General features: G+C 47.8%; 1 protein-coding gene and 1 long non-coding RNA gene across 2 annotated transcripts in view; both read right to left on the bottom strand.

The window, feature by feature from the left end:
* LOC114647385 (ethanolamine kinase 1-like) overlaps positions 1 to 25,804 on the bottom strand; it is a 188,891-nt gene that overhangs the window by 60,505 nt on the left and 102,582 nt on the right. The window contains exon 4 of the mRNA XM_028796088.2: positions 699 to 841. Within this exon, the coding sequence (XP_028651921.1) occupies positions 699 to 841 (143 nt within the window). The remainder of the gene's footprint in view (positions 1 to 698; positions 842 to 25,804) is intronic.
* Positions 22,089 to 23,667, bottom strand: LOC127526773 (uncharacterized). Its single transcript, XR_007934207.1, has 3 exons — positions 23,513 to 23,667; positions 22,393 to 22,676; positions 22,089 to 22,153 (listed from the first exon to the last, which is right to left on the bottom strand). It is a non-coding gene; the product is annotated as an uncharacterized LOC127526773 (long non-coding RNA).

Below are 25,804 nucleotides of genomic sequence, written 5' to 3'. Positions count from 1 at the left end.
AGGGGACAAGTCCATCAAACCTAAATTGGGGCACTGGTTTCCAGTCCCTTTACTGCAAAATGAAAATTCAGTTCAATAAAAATCTGCCCTTCATAACACACTGGCATCTAACCAAAGCTGGAGCCTACCCTAACAGCACTGGACACTGACCCTGGATAGGGTGCCAGTCTACAGCCAGGCAGTGCATCTCAGCGGCTAAGGCACCCACCTCTGATGTGCCCCTGAGTGAATCACATGGAATAAAAATAAGGAGGCCCATCTGAGCTCAAAAGGGAGACCCACATGGACCCAGGGAGGCCATGCCAACTGCACACTCGAGTCGAACCCATCAGTCCACAGTGAGCCCAGCAGGGGCCTGTGAAGTTTCCTCACCGAGATGCCGACAGTAATTTCGACATCCCTGGATTGCGATGATTCGCTCCCCGTTTCGATTACTTCAAATGACACTAATCACACGCCATGGGGGCCGTGTTCCGAATCTGAGCGCCGCTATCATCTTCGCGGAGTCCACTTGTGCTGCGGCCAGGGGTTAAAGGTGCAGCCGCCGGCCCTTTCAATAAAACATCGACATAATGGAAGCTGCCGTCCTCGTGCGTTAATGATACGCTGCGGCCTGCGTGCCAATCAATCATTCAGGGGAGACTTCCTCGAAACACTGGCAGTTTAAGGCAGAAATGGCGGCCCGACCTTCCACCCACCTTGCGCCTCGTTGTAGATGATGTTTTTACACAGCAAGTCGTTGTGGCACAGCACGGCCGGAGATTTGATCTGGGACAGGTGCTGCTTGAGGGCTTCGATCTCGCTGGCCAGGACCTCCAGGCTGGGGACTTCCGACGAAAACCTGCCGACGACAAACAAGAGCAGGTCAAAAACCTGAAGGGGCAAGAAACAGGCGGGCAGCTGAGGGGAGGCTATGGGCACTGGGGGCATCATGGGTGGCAAGGAGCACTACAGTGGGCAAGCAGAGGGTAGGGGGCTCTGAAGACAAAGGAGGGGACGGAAAGAAGGGGCAACTTCAACAGACTCTGAAGAAGATGATGATGACGAGGGAGAACCCAATGTGACAAAACAAGAAGGCAATGAGAGCAGGACAATCGGGGTTTGGGCAGCCACCCTGAGATGTTCACAGGGTGATGAGGAGCCTGCAGAGATGATGAAGATGAAGGGTTAGGGTCAAGTCAGGGCTCCTCTCCGGTCTTCTTTTACGTATTCTTCATCGTTACCCGCTGTTTTTTTTATAAAGCTGTTCTACTGGGGTGATATCCGCTCAGTTTTATTCTCTTTAGCATTTTTGCCACTTCTCTATGTGACAATTTGTCCTCTGAGGTTCAGTGCATTTTGTGGGTGGTTCCCCAAGGGGAGGGGCCAGCCTGTCCATCACCATTAAGGGACTGCCCCCAGCCTTATACAGTCCCCTGCGGTTCATTGTGAATGCGCGCGCTGAGTTCTCAGTGTGATGATTTGCTGGTTTTTTGTGGTCTTCTGTTTACGGTTTAAGATTCTGATTTGTGTTGGGACTCGTTTGCTGAGGACTGCATTTTAGGGAATGCCCTTTTGCCTGCTTTCCTGATTTTTTTTTTTAAGATATTTTGCAATTTTCCTTTTAAAGATCCTTGTGAGACTATGTTCTCGCGGTACTCCCACTTGACAGAGATATTTTGCGATAATTCAGACTGCCTTTTGCACTTTAAAAGCCTGCTCTCCACTTTGAGGCCTAGTCAGGCCTAAAGCCTCCTAATTTCCTAGGGTCAGGCTCCCCAAGGGTGAGACCTATTTCTGGGGCAGTCCACTTAGGATTCTGGCCTGTCTTCATTGAAGGCCTCACCTTTTTTGGCCGTTTGTTTGCTGCATTAATCATTACAGGATGAACAGCCGTGACCACCACTGAGGTGTTGGGCATCCAAAACGAATGCAGGCAATAGCACCCACCTGCCTCACAACGCTGTCATTGCTATGGTCCGTTGCTCTTCATTGGCTTCTGGAGGTTCTCTCCAGTGCTGATAGGCCTCGTCCACATGTGGCTGGCTGTCCATCCTTCATGACAGAGAAGAAGGACACGAGGGACCACAAGCCTCCTTCAGCTCCGGATGCCACCTGCCCTTGTGCCACTGGACTCCTGTCACAGACTTGGGTGGAGCCTTGAAGGGGTCACTCTAGCAACTGTCTTTTGAGATGCCAACTGTGGTGCCATCTTTGGATGTGAGACCCTGTGGGGGTCCAGAAGTAGCGTGCAATCACACATCCAGATTACTTCTTGGCTTTCTTGGCTTGGGCAGCAGGCTGGTGACCTCCATGTTCACCTGGCAGGGCTTTTTGGTTGGGAGTGTAAGCAGGTGGAAGAGGACATTTGGGTCACACCTTCTGGGGACTTTGGTCGGGGAGTCATTATCACGTCAGCAATGGATAAACTAACCAGGCGAGCCCACCAGGCACATGCGACTCATGGAAATGAAGCACATGAAGCCACGCGCCCGCCTTGACGCTTCAAACCTGGCACTTAGCACTTCAGAGGATCGCTGCAATTTGCTTTACATCATGCTGGTCACTAATAGCAGCTTAGCGTCCGCCAGAGCACAGCGTGGCTTGGTCAGCCTGCCAGAAGGTCCCCACCCACCTTTGTGGGCTCTCACAATGAGTGGCTTTGAACAGCGGGCGACCTCCACTGGCACAGCCGCTGCACACAGCAAACGTGACTCAGAGGACATTTAGAGTGGGCTGGGGGGGGGGGTTACTAATTCTAGGAGGGGGGGCTATAGATACAGTATACATATAAAAAAAAAGTTGAGGGTTGATCCATGCCAGCCATGATGTGAACCTGCTGTACTGACCACACACACCATGCTGGCATAAGGACGGCATATAAAAACACAGGGTCCATTTCATGGCGCTATACAACAATTCAAGGCCCAATCCTCTGTCACAGTCCAATCGGAAGGAGTCACCCAGCCACCCGCCTGCCTGCACACACTTACTGTGTAAGAAGGTGCCATATAAACATTCAAGGTCCTCGTCATATGAACTCAAGGGTCCGATCCCCCACCACTGCCATCACCTGAAGGAACGAATTCACCAGCCAGGGCACTGAGAAGGCACTATATACACACTCGGGGTCCACCCCACCGCACCAGTCTGATCTCCAGCACTTTCACCTGAAGGGGGGGGTCTCAGTGTGGAGATGGTGGAACCTTTCAGCTCTCACACAACAAGACCGCGGGTTTGTAAAAGCTCAAAGTCCACTCCATGGCCCTGGTCAGAGGTGAGGTGAGTGACACAACACAAGAGAAGGGGTTGATTTGGGGACTGACGCCTCTCTCTCTGTCTCTACAGAACAAAAGAAGACAAACAATAAACACACACACTCACCGATGACACCTCCGGTCTCTGAAAATGGCTCCCTACAGACAACTTCATCTGTGAGGACATCGTTTCCAACTTATCATGATGACGTCACTTCCTGGTCAATCTCTAAATACGTCACTTTTGGCTCATTGTGGTGACGTCACTTTCCTGTCCCTCGGCGACGACGTCACTTCCGACTCCACAGGATGACGTCACCTTCCTGTCCATCTATGATGATGTCACTTCTGGCACATTGTGATGACGTGACTTCCTGGTCAATCTCTAATTACATCACTTTCGGCTGATTGTGGTGATGTCACTTTCCTGTCCCTCGGCGATGACATCACTTCCGACTCCACAGGATGATGTCACTTCCGGAGTCCCTCTGCGATGATGTCACTTCTGGCTCATCGTGATGACGTGACTTCCTGCTCAATCTCTAATTACATCACTTTCCGGCTCATTGTGATGACGTCACTTCCGGAGTCCCTCTGCGATGATGTCACTTCTGGCTCATCGTGATGACATGACTTCCTGCTCAATCTCTAATTACATCACTTTCGGCTCATTGTGGTGATGTCACTTTCCTGTCCCTCTACGATGACGTCACTTCCAACTCCACAGGATGATGTCACTTCCTGTCCATCTATGATGATGTCACTTCTGGCCCATCGTAATGCTGTGACTTCCTGGTCAATCTCTAATTAGACCACCTTCCGGCTCATCGTGATGATGTCACTTCCGGTTCCTCGCCGATGAAATCACTTCCGACTCCACAGGATGACGTCACTTCTTGTCCATCTATGATGATGTCACTTCCTGTCCATCTATGATGACATCACGTCCGGCTCATCGTGATGACGTGACATCCTGGTCAATCTCTAATTACCTCACTTCTGGCTCATCGTGATGACGTCACTTCCCTGTCCCTTGGCAACGTCACCTACGTTTTCATCGTCACTTCCTCACAACTCATTTCCGGCACCCATTTTGTATAGTAACTATGGTTCCACTCCTGTTTTCTGTCAAATGTTTTGTTTATTTCATCAAATATTGGTCCGTTTTTGCTGCTTTTTCACAAATGTTACACGGGGCAACTCCCCAACTCTTTTTGCAGTTTTCTGCATGATTACACCTTCAATAAAACCTTGAGGTCCGCTCCGCAGCACATCATTCATATTTCCTCTGAAGGAGATACCTGACTGCACACACAAAGCTTTATGTGGTAAAGGCGCTATATGAACGTTTTAACATCCATATCAAGGCGCTATAAAAAAGCTAAAATTCGGATGTCCACCGCTTCCACCATTTTCCACCTGAAGGTGTCGCTTCAAATGCCAGTGCAAAGATGCAGAACCTGCCTACACCTGCACGGCATGTTGGGAAGGAGCTTGCTGCACAAAAGGCGCTATATAAAGACCCAGGGTCCTGGTCACGACATACTCGAGGTCGATACACAGCACCCTGTAGACACTTGAGGTCCAGTCTATGACATTACCATATAAAACCATTTAAAGTCCACAACTGTAACACTAAAGGTCCACTTCAAGGCGCTATATAAACGTTCAAAGTCTGATATCCGCCAAGACTACAACTGAAGAAGTCACTTCACCTTGAAGGGCTCACACAGCATGTTGAGAAGGAGCTTACTGAGGAGCAGGCACTGTGAGAGATACCACGTGGGCACTGGCTTCCTGGGCACAACAGAACTTGAATCCTTACCTGGCAGGGATGCCCATAACGTGGACAAACCGGGGAAGATTTTCTATGCAGTGCAGTTTTTCTTTCCCAATTGGATACCCACAGGGTATGCTGGGTATTGTAGTCCTGTGGAACAGCCCTGTTGGGTCCCATGGGACTCTCCAGGCATACACAAGCCCTACCCTTCAGGACTTCTAATTGACCCGGAAGTGCCTCCTTCAGGTTGTGCCCTGACACTGGAAGTAATCCTGAGTCCAAGATAAAAGAGAAAACTCAACCCTCAGCCAGACAGAGTCAGAGTCGGGAGAGCAGGAGGACAGACACCACTTGCCCGGGATGAGTCGGAGGAACATTGGAGTATTTGCAGGGTCATTCTGGGCTGTGTGGAAGGAAGGGATGATTGGCAGGATTTTTGTTAACAAACAGTATTTGCATTTTTTTTTTACATGGGACTGTCTTGTGTGGTTTTGGTTTGGGGTGTCTGGGAGCTGTGGTGCCCCCTATTGGTCACATCTGATGTAGTCGGCCGGTTTTACTGGCCGTCCAAATGGCAGGACCCTGTTGCCAAAAAAAAAAAAAAAAATATGTTGTTTCCCAACAAACCGAAGTTGTGGCTCATGTGTTAGGAGTCGGCACCCTCAAAGCAGAGGTGGTGAACTGGCTGGCACACACATAGCATGGTGAGAAGGAGCTTCCTGTGGAAAAGGCGCTATATGAAAAGTCGGGGTCCAACGGATGACGTCACTGTAAATAAACACTCAGGGTCCACTTCATGGTGTTATATGAAAACCCAAAGTTCAAACCATGACATTACTGTATAGAAACATTTAAATCCAGCACCTGGCATGAATTAAATACTCAAGTGGCACGTCATGGCACTATATAAATTATCGAGGAACACTTCATGATTTTATTGTATATAAAAATTGAAGGGGCATTACATGACATTATATAAACACTCACAGTCCACTTCATGGCACTATATAATAAGTCCAAGACTCTGATGGTGTCATGTCACCTGCTGGTGGTCTCAGGGCAGAGATGGTGAACCTGCCTGCAGACACATAGCAAGGTGAGAAGGGGCTTACTGTGGCAAAGGTGCTATATAAAGAGTCAGGGACCAACTGATGATGTTACAGTAGATGAAGACTGAAGGTCCACTTCACGGCACTATATAATAACTCTAAGACTCTGATGGCATCACGTCACCTGCTGGTGGTATCAGTGCAGTGACGGTGAATCTATATGGACACTGAAGGTCCACTTCATGACATAACTGTATATAAAACTTCAAGGGACATTACAGAAGCACTCAAGGTCACATCAAGGCACTATATAATAAGTCCAGGTCCAACCTCCAGCCCTTCCTCCAAGACTCTGATGGTGTCACATCACCGGCTGGTGGTCTCAGGGCAGAGATGGTGACACATAGCGTGATAAGAAGGGGTTTACTGTGGCAAAGGCGCTATATAAAAAGTCAGGGTCCAACTGATGACGTTACTGTAGATAAAGACTGACGGTCCACTTCATGGCACTATATAATAAGTCAGGGTCCAACTGATGATGTTACTGTAGATAAACACTCAGGGTCCACTTCATGGAGCTATACAATAACTGAAGGTCCCAACTCCACCACTTCCTCCAGGTCTCTGATGGTGTCACGTCACATGCCAGTGGTCTCAGTGCAGAGATGGCGAACTTGTATGGGCACTGAAGGTCCACTCCATGACATAATTGTACATAAAACTTCAAGGGACATTATAGAAACACGCAAGGTCACATCAAGGCACTATATAATAAGTCCAGGTCCAACCTCCAGACCTTCCTCCAAGACTCTGATGGTGTCACGTCACCGGCTGGTGGTCTCAGGGCAGAGATGCTGAACCTGCCTGCAGACACACCGCACGGTGAGAAAGGCGCTATATAAAAAGTCAGGGTCCACTTCTACCCACTGCATGATGTCCCAGCACCTGCCAGGGACAGACGGCGGTCCTCCCGTAGTTCTCACACACGCATAGCACACTCAGATGCTGTTCAGTGTGTAAAGGCGCTATATGAAAACTGAAGGTCCCGTCCCCACAACTTGTGGTCTGAAGGTGTCACTTCATCTGCTGGGGGTCCCAAAACTGAGACAGTCAGCCTGCTGTAATGGAAGGCGCTATATAACATCAGAAGATGGCATTCAAATGTGTCAAACCAGAGAGGTCTGGCCATTTGTGATGGGGGGCAGTGGGTGGGTCGGGAGGGGGGTGTTCATCATGTGAGGCGCTATATATAAAAACAAATATCCAGTAAGGGTGAGTTCTGGAAGGTGGGGTGCCAATGAGACACATGAGTGGGTGGTCCGAGGGTGCGACTTTCCCTTTCTCTGTCTCTTTGCCCCTCTCACTCCTTCCTTTGCTCCAGTGGCTCAAATGTGCAGCCAGGACTGGGAGGTCATTTCGACCGGCGGGCACAGATGACGGCTGCCTGTTAGGAGGTGAAGCAGCTGGCACTGGGCTTACAGCATTCCCATACCGCAATGGATGTTCACGCATTCCTTCCTAATTCGCCCATTTGTTCCCTCAATGCCTCCCACCCTGTGTGTGTGTGTGGGGGGGGGGGCACTACACTCGCCATATGCTCAGTGCTGCCCTCACTTGCTAGAAATGCAAAGGGCACAAATTCTCAACGGCCTCGGCTCGCCACCCCAGAGACCCCAACTCCACCAAAACAGGCCGCCAGCCGCGGCTCCTAATTGGAATTTCCAACATCCACTTCAATCAGGGCCAAACTGACATGGCCGCTCCGTTCTGATAAATAAAAAATAAACAATTGCGGGCTGCGCATCGGCAGCCTCGGGCAACGCTTCCGGCAAACCGAGGGAAGAAACACGAGGGCTACTGAAGGCCTAAGTGCCCCGGTCAGCCCACGCCAGGCCCTGCCATTAAGAGCCAAGAGCTGCTGGAAAAGCAGGACCCCCCTTCCGCGTCACTCTGGACGTGACAACGCCATCCCTGCTGTGGTCTGATTGGATACGCAAAGAACTGAGATCACCCACCTCAGAGCCACACAGATCACCAGCGGGCACAAGCCTGGAGGGGATGCCAGTCCTTCACACCCACCCACATTTAAACTGTGGAAAGCTTGGAGAGAAATCAGTGTGGACACCGGAAGTGGGGGGGGGGGGGCACAAACATCACGTGACTGACTGTGACAGAGCAGAGACTGCAAGGGGACATGTGGGGCATTCAGAGGCAGGCGGCTTCATTCATTCATTCATTCATTCATTCATCTACTCATACATTCAGACATTAAAAGTGACAGTCATTCATTCATTCATTACTAATACAGAAAGGCAATTAATTAAGTCATTACTCATTCAAAGTGACAGATCAACTGAATAATGACAGCATTCATTGAATTCCTTACTTCTTTCATACATTCACTTATTCATTCAGTCATGCATTCAAAGTGATAGATTAATCCATCCATCCATCCATTTTGCAACCCGCTGAATCTGAACACAGGGTCACGGGGGTCTGCTGGAGCCAATCCCAGCCAACACAGGGCACAAGGCAGGAACCAATCCTGGGCAGGGTGCCAACCCACCGCAGGACACACACAAGCACACACACACACCAAGCACACACTCGGGCCAATTTAGAATCGCCAATCCACCTAACTGGCATGTCTTTGGACTGTGGGAGGAAACCCACGCAGACACGGGGAGAACATGCAAACTCCACGCAGGGAGGACCCGGGAAGCGAACCCGAGTCTCCTAACTGTGAGGCAGCAGCACTACCCACTGCGCCACCATGCCGCCCCGATAGATTAATAAATAAATAAATAAATACATTCATTCATTCATTCATTCCAGTACACAATGGCCATTACTTTATTCACTCATTCATTGACCAATGCAAAGTGACAGATTCCTTCCTCCCTTCCTTCATCCAGTCATACATTCAAAGTGATAGATCAATTCATTCATTCAGTTTTTCCACTACAATACTATGATTGAGTGATATAGCAACAGATTAATTCACTCATTCATTCAAAGTTAAAAGTGAATTTATTAATTTCCGTTAGGAAACTACTCTAGAATGACAGAGCAACAGATTGGTTCATTCATTTAAACATTTAAAGTGACACATTCATTCATTCATTCATTTATTTCCACTATGAGAGTACGGTGAATCGATAAAGCAACAGATTCATTCATTCATTCCAATACACAATGACCATTACTTTATTTACTCATCCACTGAAAATTGCAAAGTGACAGATTCCTTCCTTCCTTCCTTCCTTCCTTCCTTCCTTCCTTCCTTCCTTCCTTCCTTCCTTCCTTCCTTCCTTCCTTCCTTTCATCCAGTCATATATTCAAAGTGATAGATCAATTCATTCATACATTTGTTCCACTATAATACGTTGGTCGAGTGATAAAGAAACAGATTCATTCAATCATATAAAGTGAAAAATGTATTAATTTCCATTATGAGACTACACTAGAACAGAGCGACAAAGCAACAGATTTGTTCATTCATTCAAATGTTTAAAATGACAGATCCATCCATTCATTCATTCATTGACTCATTCACTGATTTGTGTAATCATAATGAAGGGTTAATTCATTTTTTCAGTCTTTTTGTTAAAAGTGACAGATTTATTCATGTAAACATTTAAGGTGGTAGATTCATTCATTTATTCATTAATGTGTTTGTTTGTTCATTCATTCGTTCAAAGTGACAGATTCATCCATTCATGTGTTTACATTGAGAGATCAGTTCATCAATTCACTCATTCCATGTGAAAGATTCATTCATCACCCTGTGATGCACCGGCGCCCCCTCCAGGAGTCGTCCTGCCTGTGCCCTGTGCTTGTTGGGATTGGCTCCAGCTTCCCTGTGACCCCGTGACCCTACTCAGGACAAAGAGGCTTGGAAGATGGACGGATGAAGAGATGGAAGACTTGGTCGTTCACTGATTCGTTCATTTTCACCTCAAGACTGCAATGGAGAGACAAACGGACAGGTGCATTCATTCATGTTCAATAAAACTACCGTGGTGTTACAAAGTGACAGATTTACTCATTCATTCACTTTTAACACAAGACAACATCTGAGGAGCCAAGTGACGTGTTTATTCATTCAAAGTGATGTAATTCATCCATGCAGTCAACCATTTTAAACACATTACAACACTGGAGTGAAAGATTCTTGTATTCATTTTCAATACAAAGCTACAATTGAGTGACTCAATGACACATTCATTCATTTACTTCATATTGACAGACACATTCATTCATTCATTCATTTCTTACAGTACTTCAAACTGACAGATAAATATATTCATTCATTTCTTCATACAAAGCAACAGATTCATTCCATTCATTCATTCATTTATCCATTTCTTAATTCAAAGTGACACATTCATTTATTCAACATGACAGATTCTTCCATCCATCCATCCATCCATCCATCCATCCATCCATTCATTCAAAGTGACAGATGAATGCATTCATCTGTTCATTCATTTTTTAATTCATTCAACATGACAGACTAATTAATCAATTCACTCACTCACTCACTCAAAGTGACAGAATAATGCACTCATGTGTTCATTAATCCATTCATTCATTCATTCAGTGTGACCAATTAATGCATTCATGTGCTCATTCATTTGTTAATTCATTTATTCAATTTGACAGACCAATTCATTTATTCCTTCATTTGTTCACTTGTTCATTCATTTTACCACAAGACTACAATGAAGTTACAAAGTGATAGATTCGTTTATTCATTCTTTCGTCAGTTTTCACCACAAGGCTACAATGGAGAGACTAACTGGCAGATTAATTCATTCATTTTGAATACAGCTGCACTAGAGTTACAAAGTGAGAGATGAATGAATTTATTGGTGTATTTAAATTGACTGATTCATTCATCCGTTCATTTTCACTGCAAGACTACAGTGAAGTTATAAAGTGACAGATTCATTCATTCATTCATTTCAATCAAAGAGAACACCAGAGTGGCAAAGTGACAGATTGATTTCACGTCATACATTTCATTCATTCATTCATTCATTCATTCATTCATTCATGTGATCATTTTAAACACAAGCTAACACTGGCATGCAAGATTCATTCATTCATTTCACTACAAGACTACGGTCGAGTGACAAGCTGGCACTTTGGTTCATTTTGTGTGCTTGGGTATTCCACCAGTGCCAACTGGCACAGGGCAGGAGCAAAGCCGCGGTGGGTGCTGCTCTACACTCACTCAGTCATAACAGCTGATAATTTAAGGTGATGAGGAGTTCATGTAAAATCCATACAGAGGGTGGCATGAACAGACACTAGGGGGCATATCGCCCATGAACAGACCAAAGGAGAAGAGCGGAGCACCCAGACGGGGGAGTGGTGGGATGTTGGTTGACAGCCAGTGCCTGTCATGTGACCGCGTGTAGGGAGCCTGCGGCAGGACGGCGGGCAGGACGTGACAAAAAGGCAGAGTGGGTATCTCAGTGGAGCTCGTCCATAGTGTCGACTTTTGCAGGATTTCACGGCCCCCACATTTCTAAAAAGGCTGAGCAGCAGTAAGCGACCACTGAGCAGCATTTAGGGGGCTGACGGCCAGCCAGATGAAAGGTGGGCTGACTTCATAAACACAGCTGAATATAAACCAGAGCATGTAGGTGGCACTAGTGTGGCCACTTCTGGTGTACCTCACGCCACCCTGGGCAGACGGATGGACGCGTCTGATGAGGTGACCGCCTCCAGAACTCTCCAGCTGGTGGAGACTAAGGGAAGTGCATACATGACAATCACCAGGAAGGAGTTTACCTGGCACTTCAATGGATTTTAAAATGTCTAGACACTGGGAGCAGGTAGCTGTTTGCCATCCGGGCACACTGGATCAGGCCTCTCTGCTGTGCCAGTGGACACTAAACTCGCAGGCCTCTGCCATTGTGTTCCTGAAAATGTCTGTGGGTGGCACAAACCCTCACAGAGTGCCAGTGGAGAGTCAAGAGGTGACCACTGGTGCCACCTGAAGGATCCATCCAATTCCCTGAATCCTTGTGTCCCCCCCACCGGACATCCCTGAGACAGCCACCTGGACTTAAACCCGGGTCACCAGAACTGTGAGGTGGTACCACGGACCACCAAGCCACACTTTACCCACACAGGTCATACTAAAGTGCTAACTGCTGTGCCACCTGCCTATACAGCCAATCATGCCAACTCCACACATAAAGAGAGCCCACCAGGAAAGGGGGTGGGATTCAAGAAAAATTAAAGACAGTGAGGACCCCTTTGAAGGGTGGATGGGCTTAGATGAGTTGTAAAGCACTAAATCAATGGACTGATCAATGCGTGGCGTCGCCGGGTTTGGGGGTGACACTCAAAGCCCCCCGCATTAGAATGAAAACCTGCAGCTTCTCGGCAGCTCAAACGGCGGATTATTGAATTGAAGTCCCCGGTGGGTTAAACATCACATGTGCTTGACATTCAAACTCCGGCCTTTGATTTTATACGAGGAAAAATAGGGCAGAATGTTAAATTAATAATCTAATATTATTGAAAAATTTATTACAAGGATTTTGCTTATAATTTTGTGTTCCACAGTAATTAATAATTTCATCTTTTTTTTGGCAAATCCCAGAGGAAATAACTTTCATACAAAATGCAATAGGAGGCGATAAACACGCATTGGAGCCGCGCACAGTGAGGGCGGAAAAACGAGAAAAACAAGAAGGCGCTTTGTAGGGAAAAAAAAAACGGGAAAAACATCGAGGGGAGACCGCTGGTGAGGGGGGGTGGGTGTCATGTGGGAATGTGTAGGTGCCGACGAGGCCATGGCGACTGCCCACCTAAAACATTTACAGCAGGCAAAAGTACCGCGAGATGGGGGCTCACGTGAAAGGCGCTATATTAAATATGGCTGGACTCACACTGGAGGAAAGTTGAGGATACGCAGGGGCTGCACCTGCACTGTGACCCCTGAGAAAGGCGCTGTATTACAAGGGCACCATGACCTTCAGTGTGCAAATAGTGAGATGGCACTGGAAAGGCACTATATATATCATTAGGGTCCAGTGCCCACCAGAGAATGTGCGTCGACAAGTTAATTAGTGTTAAAGGCGCTATATAAATGGTAGGGTGTACCGTCTACCAGACTCTCACTCGGTGTCCACACGGCAAGACTGGCACTGTGGGAATACAATAACTTAAGGGCTGGACATGTAAAGCACCTGGGCATGACGGTCACTGTGAAAGGCGCTGTATACAATAAGGTTCAGTGCCAACCAGACTGCTGCTCTGGGTCCACGTCTGCAAATTTAAGACCATAAGGAGTGCATTTGGAAAGTACCTTAGAAAGTCATTTGCTGTGAAAGGCACTGTATAAAATAAGGTCCGGTGTTACCAGTCGACCACTCTGTGCCCACATGGCAGGACACACTGTGAGAGTATAAAAATGTAAGGGCTGGACCTGTAAAGCACCTGGGCATGGCAGTCACTGTGAGAGGCGCTATATACAATAAGGTCTGGTGTCCAAAAGACAACCACTCTGTGCCCACATAACCATAGAAACTGAGAACACAGGGGGCTACACTTACAAAGTAATCACAATGAAAGGCGCTATATAAAAAAGTCAACACTGCATGTGCTCAGTGACCCTCGGTGACTTTGTGGTGAGATGAGTGACCCACACATGATAGTGTCTTGGGACAACATTCACCATGAAAGCTGCTATACAGTATATATATGAAACAATAGGGTCCAGTGCCCACCCAGACAGCCACTCTGTGCCCAAATGGCAGAACTCACACTGTGGGAATATAAAAACTTAAGGGCTGGACATGTAAAGCACCTGGGCACGGCGGTCACTGTGAAAGACGCTATATATAATAAGGTCCAATCTCAACTGGACCGCCACTCTGGGTCCACGTTTGGAAATTTAAGGACATAAGAGCTTGGCATGTAAATCACCCGGGCACATCAAATCACCATGAAAGACATTCTATAAAAAAGACAACATTACATGTGCTTGATGACCCGAGATGACTGAACTACACATGAAAAGTGTCTTGGGATGGCATTCACCGTGAATGGCGCTATATATATTGTAACAAGGTGCTATATAGGCGCCTGACCCGACACAGAAGGACACACAGGCACATATAAAACCCAACAAGACTTTATTTTTCTTCACCCGTGGGCGCACGTCTTCACCGTGACAGTCCCACAAAGCACAAGTCCAACACAGCAACAATCCAACAATTCTTTCTCCTCTCCCACCACTTCTCCTCAAGCTTAGTCCTCCTCCTCCCGACTCTGGCTCCCGGAGTGGTGGTGGCTGGCCCTTTTTATAGCCCACCTGGAAGCGTTCCAGGTGCTTGACCACCTGGTCTTAATTGCACTTCCAGGTGGGGCTGAAGATTCGTCCAGCCGGGCTGCTGACTCCATGCAGCTCCTCCTAGCGGCCATCCGTGCCCCCAACCAGGCTGTGGAGGACTCCATCTCCCATGGTGCCATGCGACAGGTTGGGGGATCACCGTCTGGCAATGGAGGCTGCCACCAAGCATCCCAGGGGAGATATTGAGCTGCCCATGGTTGCTCCCCTGGAACAGATACAGCAGGGGCGTCCCTGCTGGGCATGGGACCTGGCTGTCCGCCACAATATATATATAAAATGATATGATGTCCCGTGCCCACCCAGGCAGCCACTCTGTGTTCACGTGGCAGAACTTGCACTGTAGGAATATAAAAGCAAATGTACTGGACATGTAAAGCACTTTGGTAAGGTAATCGCCGTGAAAGGCACGATATAAAATAAGATCCAGCATCTACCAGGTAACTACTCTGTGCCCACGTCTACAAATTTAAAAACATAAGGGGTAGATTTGGAAAGTTATTCGCTGTGAAAGGCGCTATATTAAATAAGGTCCGACGTCTACCAGAAAATCACTTTGGGTCCACGTTTATGAATTTAAGAACATAAGAGTCTGATGTGTAAATCAACTGGACGAGACAAGCACTATGAAAGGCACTCTATAAAATAAGGTCCGGGGTCCACATTTATAAATATTAAAACATAAGGGCCAGACTTGGAAAGCAACTTGGCAGGTTACCCTCTTTGAAAGGTGGCATTTAAAATGACAGAGTCTGTTGTCTGCCAGACTCCCACCCTGCGTCCACATGGCAAGCCTTACACTGTAGGAATATACAAACAGAACTGCTAGGCATGTAGCACTATGGAAAGGCGCTATATATAATGATAGAGCCCACCATCCCGCAGATGACCACTCGGAGTCCACACTCACATCACATATTCACCCCAATGAGCTGATGGAAGTTTACGTGAAAATTGCCCTGAGATGCTGTTCACCATCAAAGGCGCTATATAAAATGACAGGGTCAGTGACCAGAAGGTGACAATGTTATGTCCACATAGACTTAAAAATACAAAACCTGGACTTGAAAAGCACTTTGGAAAATCAATTAGCATTAAAGGGTGCTACACGAAATGACAGGGACCACCAGACTCCCACTTTGTGTCAACATGGCAGGCTTTACATAGGGCCAGCGTCCACTGGATCATAACTTTATGTCCACGTGGTGGGAATTTAAAAAACACAAATCCTGAACTTGGAATGTGCCTGGGCGGGTCAGTCACCGTTAAAGGCGCTATATGAAATGACGCGTCCATCAGACTTCCACTGTGTGTCCACAAGGCAGGCCTTACAGTGTGGAAGCATCAAAACATGGAAGACCCCTTGGCAAGTTAGTCACTGTGAAAGGTGCTATATAACCTAAGAGTGCCAATTATCCACCAGGCAGCCACCCTGTGTCCTCATGTATTGATGTAAGAACTCAAAGGTTGGCATCACAAGGACTTGGACAAGTTCATCACTCATAAATGACAGGGTGCAGTGTGTCCACCTGGCACCCACTCCGTGTCCAAAGGGTGCAGCTCACAGGGTAGGAAAAAAAGAGCTGGGCAGGGTAATCACATGAAAGGCACTATATGAAATAATAAGGTCCGGTGCCCACCAGATGACCATTCTGTGGTAGAGCTCACAGTGTATGAATATAAGAATACAGAGATCCAGTTTGGAAAGCACCTTGGTAAGGTAATGGCTGTGAAAGGCACTATACAAGACTACAATACATATTCGCCTTCAGTGAGGAACTAAGGAGCTGATGGGACTTTATGTGCCAATGAAAGTGCAGTGAAAGGCGCTATATAAAGTGATGGGGGGGGACAGTGTCCACCAGATCTCAGCTCTTTGTTCACGTGGTGAGCTCACACCATCAGAATTTGAAAACGTGAAGCTGGGACTTGGAAAGTGATTTGGCAAGTTAGCCACTGTTAAAGGCGCTATATCAATTAATAGGCTCCAAAGTCCATCAGACGTCCACTGTGTCCACATGGCAGTGCAGAAACATGAAAACTGCAAGTGATGGACATGTAAGGCACCTTGGCAGGTAAGTCATTGTGACAGGCGCTATATAAAATGACTCCACTTGGAAAGAGCCCTGGTAAAATAATAACTGTGAAAGGCACTATATATATATATATATATATATATATATATATATATATATATATATATATATATATATATATATATAATTATTAATGACATATCCACTCTTGGTGAGTCACCAGTGAGATGATTGAATTATATCATAAAGTGCCTTGAAATGCTGCTCACGGTGAAAGGCGCTATATGAAATGGCAGGGTCTAGCAACTCTGTGCCTGCAAGGCGAGTTCACAGGTGACCGAGCTGTCAGTCGTCTGGTGCCAACCCTGCTCTGCCTTCACATGGACAGTCTGTCACAGGCTGCACCAATCAATCAATCAATGAGTAACAATCAATATTCAGAAGTAATCTCACTTGTTACTTCAACTTCTCTGCTCTCTAATTGTGTAATCAGATGAGCCGCCTTCACCTACCCAGTGCTGCTCAGACTGTATCAATCGACTGATAATTAACCAAGTAATCGATCGATTGATTGATCAATCAGTCAGCCACATGCAACATTCTGAAGTTGTCTCCTTCAATGAGTGAACGCCCTTCTGTGTCCAACCACAGTGATCTCTCTAGCTGAGCTGACTTCTTTGGTCACTTATTGGGTAACCCAGCTGTCAATCATCTGGAGTCAACCCTGAGCTGCCTACTCATACCTGCTGTGGTCCAGGCTGTATCAATCAATTAATCGATCAATCAATCCGTCAGTCAATATTGTGAAGTGTCCAAATCCCCAGCCGCTCTATAGTTAAACCACCTGGCGTCTAGACAGGTCAGACTCAATCAATCAATCAATCAATTAGTCTTCGATAGCAATTTTGCTTGCTGAGCCAGCAACTCTGGCCACTTATTGGGTAACCCAACAGTCAATCATCTGGAGCCAAGCCTGAACCACCTGACACTGTACTAACCAATCAATTGAGTGGCAGGCAATGATTCGCCGGAAGCATCGAGAGCCTCTTTATCCAGACTCCTGTGGCCGAAGCAGCTGATGGGACACCTGGGATCAGACCAGAGCCACCTGACATCGAGAACAAGCAGGTGGTGCCAATGACTCAATCAATTGACCTCTATCAGCGTAATATAGTGCCTTTCAAAGTTAGCACCAATTGGAAAGAAAGAGTGGTGCATGACAGAAGCCTCTCTCATCGCTGGTTTAGGCATTACAAGTGAAAGGCGCTATACTACAAATATTGTCTTTGTAAAATGTGTGCACCTCATCTCCCTCTCCACTTGCGCGCTAAGGTGGCTCAGTCATGCAGTGAAGGGCGCTATATGTAGCATTCATATTCTGTCACCGTAAACTCCATGACTGTCACTATCATCACCATGTGGTGAAAGGTGCTATACAGTATTAATTATCTGCCGTAATAAGATATTTTATGTTTTTATCAGCTGCCTCAGCCATGTGGTAAAAGGCGCTCCCTGGCACTTGTTGTCTGCCATAGTAAAGCGTGCGGCTCTCGCCGTCTCCATTTGCCGTTGTCGAAATTTACAAACGGGCCACTCCGCCGAACAAGCGTACCAGTCCTATTCACCCGACATCTCTAAAATGACTTCCAGTCGAACGCTCTTTGGGGGCTCAGTGGCCCGGTGAAAGGCGCTATATAGCACCGATTGTCTACCACAGTACAGTGAATGGGTCTCATGCTTATTACTTGCTCCTCCGGTTGGCCCAGCTGTACGGTGAAAGGCGCTATATAGCACACATCTCCTGTTATAGTAAAGTCCGCGGCTCTCCTCTTTATCACTTGCGCTTTTCGGTGGCTTAGTCGTGCAGTGAACGGCGCTATATAGCACATATTTCCTGCCATAATAAAGTCCGTGGCTCTCGCTGTCATTACGTGCTCAATAAGGCTGCTCAGCCGTGCGATGAAAGGCGCTATAAAGTGTCTATTGCAATAGTAAAGTGTGCGACTGTCACGCTTATTATTTGCTCCCAGAGATGACTTGCGCCCTTAGGTGGCTCATCCGTGCGGTGAAAGGCGCTATATAGCAGCTTTTGTCCATTCTTGTAACGTGTTCATTAATTGCTCCCCCGGGTGGTTCAGCTGTGCGGTGAAAGGCGCTATATAGCACACGTTGTCGGTCATGACAAAGTCCGCGGCTCTTGACTTTATCACTTGCGCTCCTCTGTGGCTTAGTCGTGTTAAAGTGCGCGGCTCTCCCCCTTTCTGTTTGAGCCCTTAGGTGGCCCAGAAGTGCAGTGAAAGGCGCTATATAGCACACATTTCCTGCCATAATAAAGTGCGTGGCTCTCGCTGTCATCACGTGCACAATAAGGCTCTATATATTGTCTGTTGCCATAGTAGAGTGTGCGACTTCACGCTCTTTACTTGCTCCCAGAGATGACTTGCGCCCTTAGGTGGCTCATCCGTGTGGTGAAAGGCGCTATATAGCACCTTTTGTCCATTCTTGTAACGTGTTCATTAATTGCTCCCCCGGGTGGTTCAGCTGTGCGGTGAAAGGCGCTATATAGCACACGTTGTCGGTCATGACAAAGTCCGCGGCTCTCGCCTTCATCACTTACGCTCTTAGGGGGCTCAGTCGGGAGGTGAACGGCACTTTATAGCCCAGATTGCCTGTCAAAATAAAGCTGCGCGACGCTTGCTTTTTCCGTTTTCACTCTTAAATGGCTCACACGTGAGGTGAAAGGCGCTATACAGCACACATTGTCGGCCATGATAAAGTCCGTGAATAATAAGGCTGTTCAGCCGTGCGGTGAAAGGCGCTATATAGCCTCGATTGCCTGTCAAAAAAAAAAAACTGCGCAACGCTTGCCCTTTCCGCTTTCACTCTTAAATGGCTCAGCTTGGCGGTGAAAGGCGCTATATAGAAGCTGTTGTTCATTCTTGTAACGTGTGCATTACATACTCCCCGGGGTGGCGCTATATAGCACACATCGTCGGGGATGATAAAGTCCTTGGCTCTCGCCTTCATTACTCGTGTTCTAAGGGGGCTCAGCCGTGCGGTGAAAGGCACTTTATAGCCCAGATTTCCTGTCATAATAAAGATGCGCGACGCTTGCCCACTCCGCTTTCAATCTTAAATGGCTCACCCGTGCGGTGAAAGGCGCTATACAGCACACATTGTCGACCATCATAAAGTCCGTGACTCTTGCTGTCATCAAGTGCACAATAAGGCTCTTCAGCTTTGCGATGAAAGGCGCTATATAGCACCTTATGTCCATTCTTGTAACGTGTTCATTAATTGCTCCCCCGGGTGGTTCAGCTGTGCGATGAAAGGCGCTATATAGCAGACGTTGTCGGCCATGATAAAGTCCGTGACTCTTGCTGTCATCAAGTGCACAATAAGGCTCTTCAGCTTTGCAGTGAAAGGCGCTATATAGCACACATTGTCGGCCATCATAAAGTCCGTGACTCTTGCTGTCATCAAGTGCACAATAAGGCTCTTCAGCTTTGCGATGAAAGGCGCTATATAGCACCTTATGTCCATTCTTGTAACGTGTTCATTAATTGCTCCCCCGGGTGGTTCAGCTGTGCGATGAAAGGCGCTATATAGCACATGTTGTCGGCCATGATAAAGTGCGCGGCTCTCGCCTTCATTACGTGAGCTCTTAGGGGGCTCAGTCGTGCGGTGAAAGGCACTTTCTAGCCCAGATCGCCTGTCATAACAGAGTGCGCGACCCCCGCCCTCTCCGCTTTCACTCTGAGACGGCTTTACCGTGATGTGAAAGGCGCTATATAGCCTCGATTGCCTGTCACAGTAAAGTGCGCCCTTAAGCCGTGTACGCGCACCTTCAGCCGGAGCGACTTCTCTGGCGAGCGACGCCGTTTGTATCTTTTAACAAAGCCCCCCGGCTTTTGAAATCGCGCAAATAAAAGCAGAACTTATCAGCGGGTCCAGAGCACTGGCCGGCTTGGTCTCGGATGGTGTGGCACCGACGCGCACGCACATACAACTGCCAGGCTCCTGCCAATCCCTCCTATCAAATCTTGCCGCGCTTCTTTGTTAACGAAGCAAATCTCGGGTTACATTGTCCATCTCGGCGCACAATGGAGCGGCGCGCGGCCGGTGGCTCCCCCGGCTGAATGCTAACGACGTTCGGCCCGGCCTCTGAATGCTATCTCGACGGCGCAGAACGTGCCCCCCACACCCGACACTTGTGCTCGGGGGATAAAAAAAAAAAACAACACAATGGATAAAAAAGTGGCTCCTCTTGTCGGCCGCGGGCTCCCAGCTTCATGTCGCTGAACGGTTTGCGGGGTCTTATCAGAGAATGAGCGGCTTTTGAAAAGGCGCAGACAAAGCGACTGGCGGCGCTCGCTGCGGTAATCGGCGCTCTGCATCGGCCGGAACGCGGGGTCCGGTAGTTCTGGAGACTCTCTGCACTTTTATCGGTCTGAAAAAAGGAAAAAAATAAAAAACAAGTATAACAACAAAAAGCAGAAATAACTGATAGCCCCCCCTTAACTTTCCTTTTCAGACACTGAAACGGCAGCCTTGAAGCCCGCAGAGTTCGAGTTCACTTGGTGCCACAATGGAGGAAAGTGACAATTTAATTACACCTGACAAGCGCTAATTAATCGTACAAGTGATCGGGACTCCCTGGCACACAGCGCGCCTCTCTGCCCGTCACGTGACGCTGGCATTCTCTTCTTAACGCTGCGCTGCTGCGTTCTGATGCCCCTCATTTCCGATGTCAGCGGTGGATTATCATAACACAGGTGGGACACTGGGCAGGGCACAGTGCGGCATGCTGTGACAACAACACTGTCCTTCTATGCTTTATTTAAGGTCTTCCAAGTGCTGTTGGTCTTAATGCCCCTTGCCACCTCATAACCACAGCTGGGGCTAATAGATGTGTGATTGTGCCAATAAGATGGCATGGAGGAGAAATGTATGTGAGACAAGTTCAGCCCTTTCCGAGAAACTGTACCCATAGCCATGTGGCATTACCCTTTGGCACTGGGTCTGCTTTGGTCTGGAGTTTCCCACAAAACCCAAACTATGCCAAAGTAAGCAGTTCACACAAGGGCATGAAACACCAGAACACCAAAGTGTGGCCTTTAAAAGTGCCACCAAACACGTGATGCAACTGGAAAGAGCATGAAGTGTGCCAGCGCTGCGGATGCCATGGTATTAAGTCAAATAAATGAATATGCAAATAAACAAAAGTACTGTGAATTGTGACAATAAATAAATTATAACAACATGAAATGTGCGTATTAATAATTAAATGTGTCAAAAAATATATTTTCAGCTGCTTATCTCTTTATGTGTTTATTTAATTATTTCAGTTGCAACGCACGCAGCATGAAACGAAACCTGTCACTTTTACTCGTCAAACTTGTGAGGGCGGGCTGTAGCAAGTGCTTTTTATCTGATTGGTGATTTGTTCACAGACTGTGTTTGGTACCTCTGCAGCCCCCAGTCTTCACACTGGAGCTCCAGGTAGGTGGAGCTAACATCATTTGAGCCAGATAAACCCCCAACCGCCCCCCCCCCCCCCCCCACACACACACACACACATACACACAACCCTAACCTTAAAGGTAGTGCAAAAGGGTGGAGCTCTGGAGGTCTACATCTAGACTCTATTGGTGACCATTGGAGTCAACTCCACCTACCTGGACTGCCAATTGGAGTCAACTCCACCTACCTGGACTGCTAATTGGAGTCAACTGCACCTACAGGGACTGCCCATTGGAGTCAACTATACCTACCTGAACTGGCCATTGGAGTCAACTCCACCTACAGGGACTGCCCATTGGAGTCAACTCCACCCACCTGGACTGCCAATTGGAGTCAACTCCACCTACTCAAACTGCCCATCGGAGTCAACTCCACCTACTATCTATCTATCTACTGGGACTGCCCATTGGAGTCAACTATACCTACCTGAACTGGCCATTGGAGTCAACTCCACCTACCTGGACTGCCAATTGGAGTCAACTCCATCTACTCAAACTGCCCATTGGAGTCAACTCCACCTACCTGGACTGCCAATTGGAGTCAACTCCACCTACTCAAACTGCCCATTGGAGTCAACTCCACCTACCTGGACTGCCAATTGGAGTCAACTCCATCTACTCAAACTGCCCATTGGAGTCAACTCCACCTACCTGGACTGCCAATTGGAGTCAACTCCACCTACTCAAACTGCCCATTGGAGTCAACTCCACCTACAGGGACTGCCCATTGGAGTCAACTATACCTACCTGAACTGGCCATTGGAGTCAACTCCACCCACCTGGACTGCCAATTGGAGTCAACTCCACCTACTCAAACTGCCCATTGGAGTCAACTCCACCTACTGGGACTGCCCATTGGAGTCAACTATACCTACCTGAACTGGCCATTGGAGTCAACTCCACCTACCTGCACTGCCCATTGGAGTCAACTCCACCCACCTGGACTGCCAATTGGAGTCAACTCCATCTACTCAAACTGCCCATTGGAGTCAACTCCACCTACAGGGACTGCCCATTGGAGTCAACTATACCTACCTGAACTGGCCATTGGAGTCAACTCCACCTACCTGGACTGCCAATTGGAGTCAACCCCATCTACTCAAACTGCCCATTGGAGTCAACTCCACCTACTTGGACTGCCCATTGGAGTCAACTGCACCTACAGTACCTGGACTGCCCATTGGAGTCAACTCCACCTACCTGAACTGGCCATTGGAGTCAACTCCACCTACCTGGACTTCCCATTGCAGTCAACTCCACCCACCTGGACTGCCCATTGGAGTCAACACCACCTCCTTGGACTGCCAATTGGAGTCAACTCCACCCACCTGGACTGCCCATTGCAGTCAACTCCACCTACCTGGACTGCCAATTGGAGTCAACTCCACCCACCTGGACTGCCCATTGCAGTCAACTCCACCTACCTGGACTGCCAATTGGAGTCAACTACACCTACCTGGACTGCCATTGGAGTCAACTCCACCTTCTCAAACTTCCCATTGGAGTCAACTCCACCTACTGGGACTGCCCATTGGAGTCAACTCCACCTACCTGAACTGCCCATTGGAGTCAACTCCGCCTACTTGGACTGCCCATTGGAGTCAACTCCGCCTACCTGGAGCTCCAGGGTGAAGGCTCTGTATGGGTGTTGCTTGAGTGCTGCGGCTCCTGTTCATGTTCATAGCTGTGGCTGTGCACTTCGGATACGAATGCAGGAAAACTAAAGACCCATAATGATTGGACAGAGAGGCGATTTTAATTAGACAAACTCCTCATCCATCTTTAGGAGTCCACATGTGATGTTTCACTGTAAATAAGACACTTGATGGCTGAAGGTTTATATCAACTGTACCGGCGATCTACCAATCAAAACACTGCACTCGCTAGAGCCCGCCCTCCCAAGTTTGACGAGTGAAAGTGACAGTTTTCATTTCTGGGGTTTACTGCGTGTGGTGTGCGTGTCACCGAAATAAATAAACAAACAAAGACATAGAAACTCAGCAAATAAAATACGCGTTTCCATGACATGTGGCATTCATGTTGTTGTTATTCATTTATTGTCACATTTCACGGTATTTTTATTTATTTAATGTTGTCTGAGACACTTGTCCAAACCAAGTATTTGATGCCTGCCACTTGTGGTGCACCATACAGTAAAATGGACGGATGGGCGGACATCGCAGATGAATGGATGGACTGAGGAACTGATGGAAAGCCCAAAGTCACCAATGAAATGAATGTGAATCACGGGGTAATGAAAGAGTGTGATGTTTTATTTAGGATTGTTTAATGACTATTGTTTTGGGGCGGGGGGGGGGGGCTTCTTTTAGGGCTGAGAATGTTTGAAGACGTTTCCATTGCAATTTATGGTGACTAGGTGTGCCCTGGGGGACCCCTGTAAACTCAAAAAGCAATCGTATGCTGCATTCCGCTGGCTGTCCCGAGCAGATGGATGGATTTTGGGTGGTGGTCTCGCCCCATCGCCTTGCTGGGTCTCGTCATTCTTCTGTGACTTGGATGGCGTGTTCTTTTCCTACTGATATAGCGCCTTTGCTGGCTCGCCCAAAGAACACCCTGACTGTGGGCAGGAAGCTCCCCCCTCACCCGAGTTGCTGTCACATCCTAATGCCCTTTATTGGCACCCCTGGCACTGCAGCGCATGCCTCCTAATAATCCGTCACGGGCGTCACGTTAACACAAAGGCAGCGGAGCGCGGCGGTTTTCACACCTAAAAGCTCTGCGCTGTTGTGCTATTGTTTAATTTATCTTAATTTTTCCAAGGAGAGAATATGGCAGCTCTAATTACGTGTCTAATTATATACCAGATAAATGTTTTGAAAGGTGGGAGCGCATCGGTGTACCTAGTGGGACGCCTTCCGTTTCTCTCTCTCTCTCTCACTTCCTTCAATTAAAACAAGACGAGAGCGTCATCACGCCGGCCCACCTTACAGCACTTCTGGGACCACCAGGAGAGCCGCTTGTCAGACACTTTATGGGACATTTCATTATTCAGACAATCTGAGTGGTGGTGTGACCTGTCCACCAAAATATGGCGGCCACCGTCAACAGGACACACCCACAGTGAAGATGGCGCCCCTAATCCCACAGACTGGCCACCCGTGCTCGTCTGTTAATCATCGTGGAGTTTTTGGGGAGGGGAGCACAGTGGTGCGAGTTGTCACCTTACTGTGCCAGGGACCTGAGTTCAAGTCCCCGCTTGGCCGCTACACTGTGTGGACTCTGCACACTTTTCCCTGCGCTCTCAAAATGTCTGCATGTAGCCAACCCTGAAGTGACGTCCTACCCTGGCATGGTTCCTGCCTCCCATTCCATTCAGGACAAAAGGGGTGCGTGGAAACTGAAGACATAATGGCTGCCCAGCACTGTTTATCAATCAGGTCTGAGGGATGGCAGTGCCAAGATGCACAACGCCTGTCATTCGGACAATTGGTTGGCATAGCAGGCCAGTCTTTGGAAAAAGCAAGGTAACTGTAGAAGAGCCATGAGGAGAACATGTAAATGCTACATGGACAATGACCAACCCTGGGATTCGAAACCACTAACTATTAAGGACCCCCTGCAACACCTGTTTAACATATAAAGAAAAATAGGGTCCTCCATGGGCTCCGGGCAACAAAAAAAAAGGAATTATTGTAATGGTCACAGGCGGGTGGGTGGTCAGTCTCGGCCACTGGTGTCCATGTCTAGTTTGTGTCCCCTGCTTGCTCTCATTACATTTGTGGAGGTTTTCCTTCAGGCACTCCATTGAACTCTTTACATGCCCAAAGAATGTGGGCACGTGAGAGT

The sequence above is a fragment of the Erpetoichthys calabaricus genome, chromosome 2 (genome assembly GCF_900747795.2).
Source record: "Erpetoichthys calabaricus chromosome 2, fErpCal1.3, whole genome shotgun sequence".
NCBI lineage: Eukaryota > Metazoa > Chordata > Cladistia > Polypteriformes > Polypteridae > Erpetoichthys > Erpetoichthys calabaricus.
This window is presented reverse-complemented; position numbering and strand designations above follow the sequence as displayed.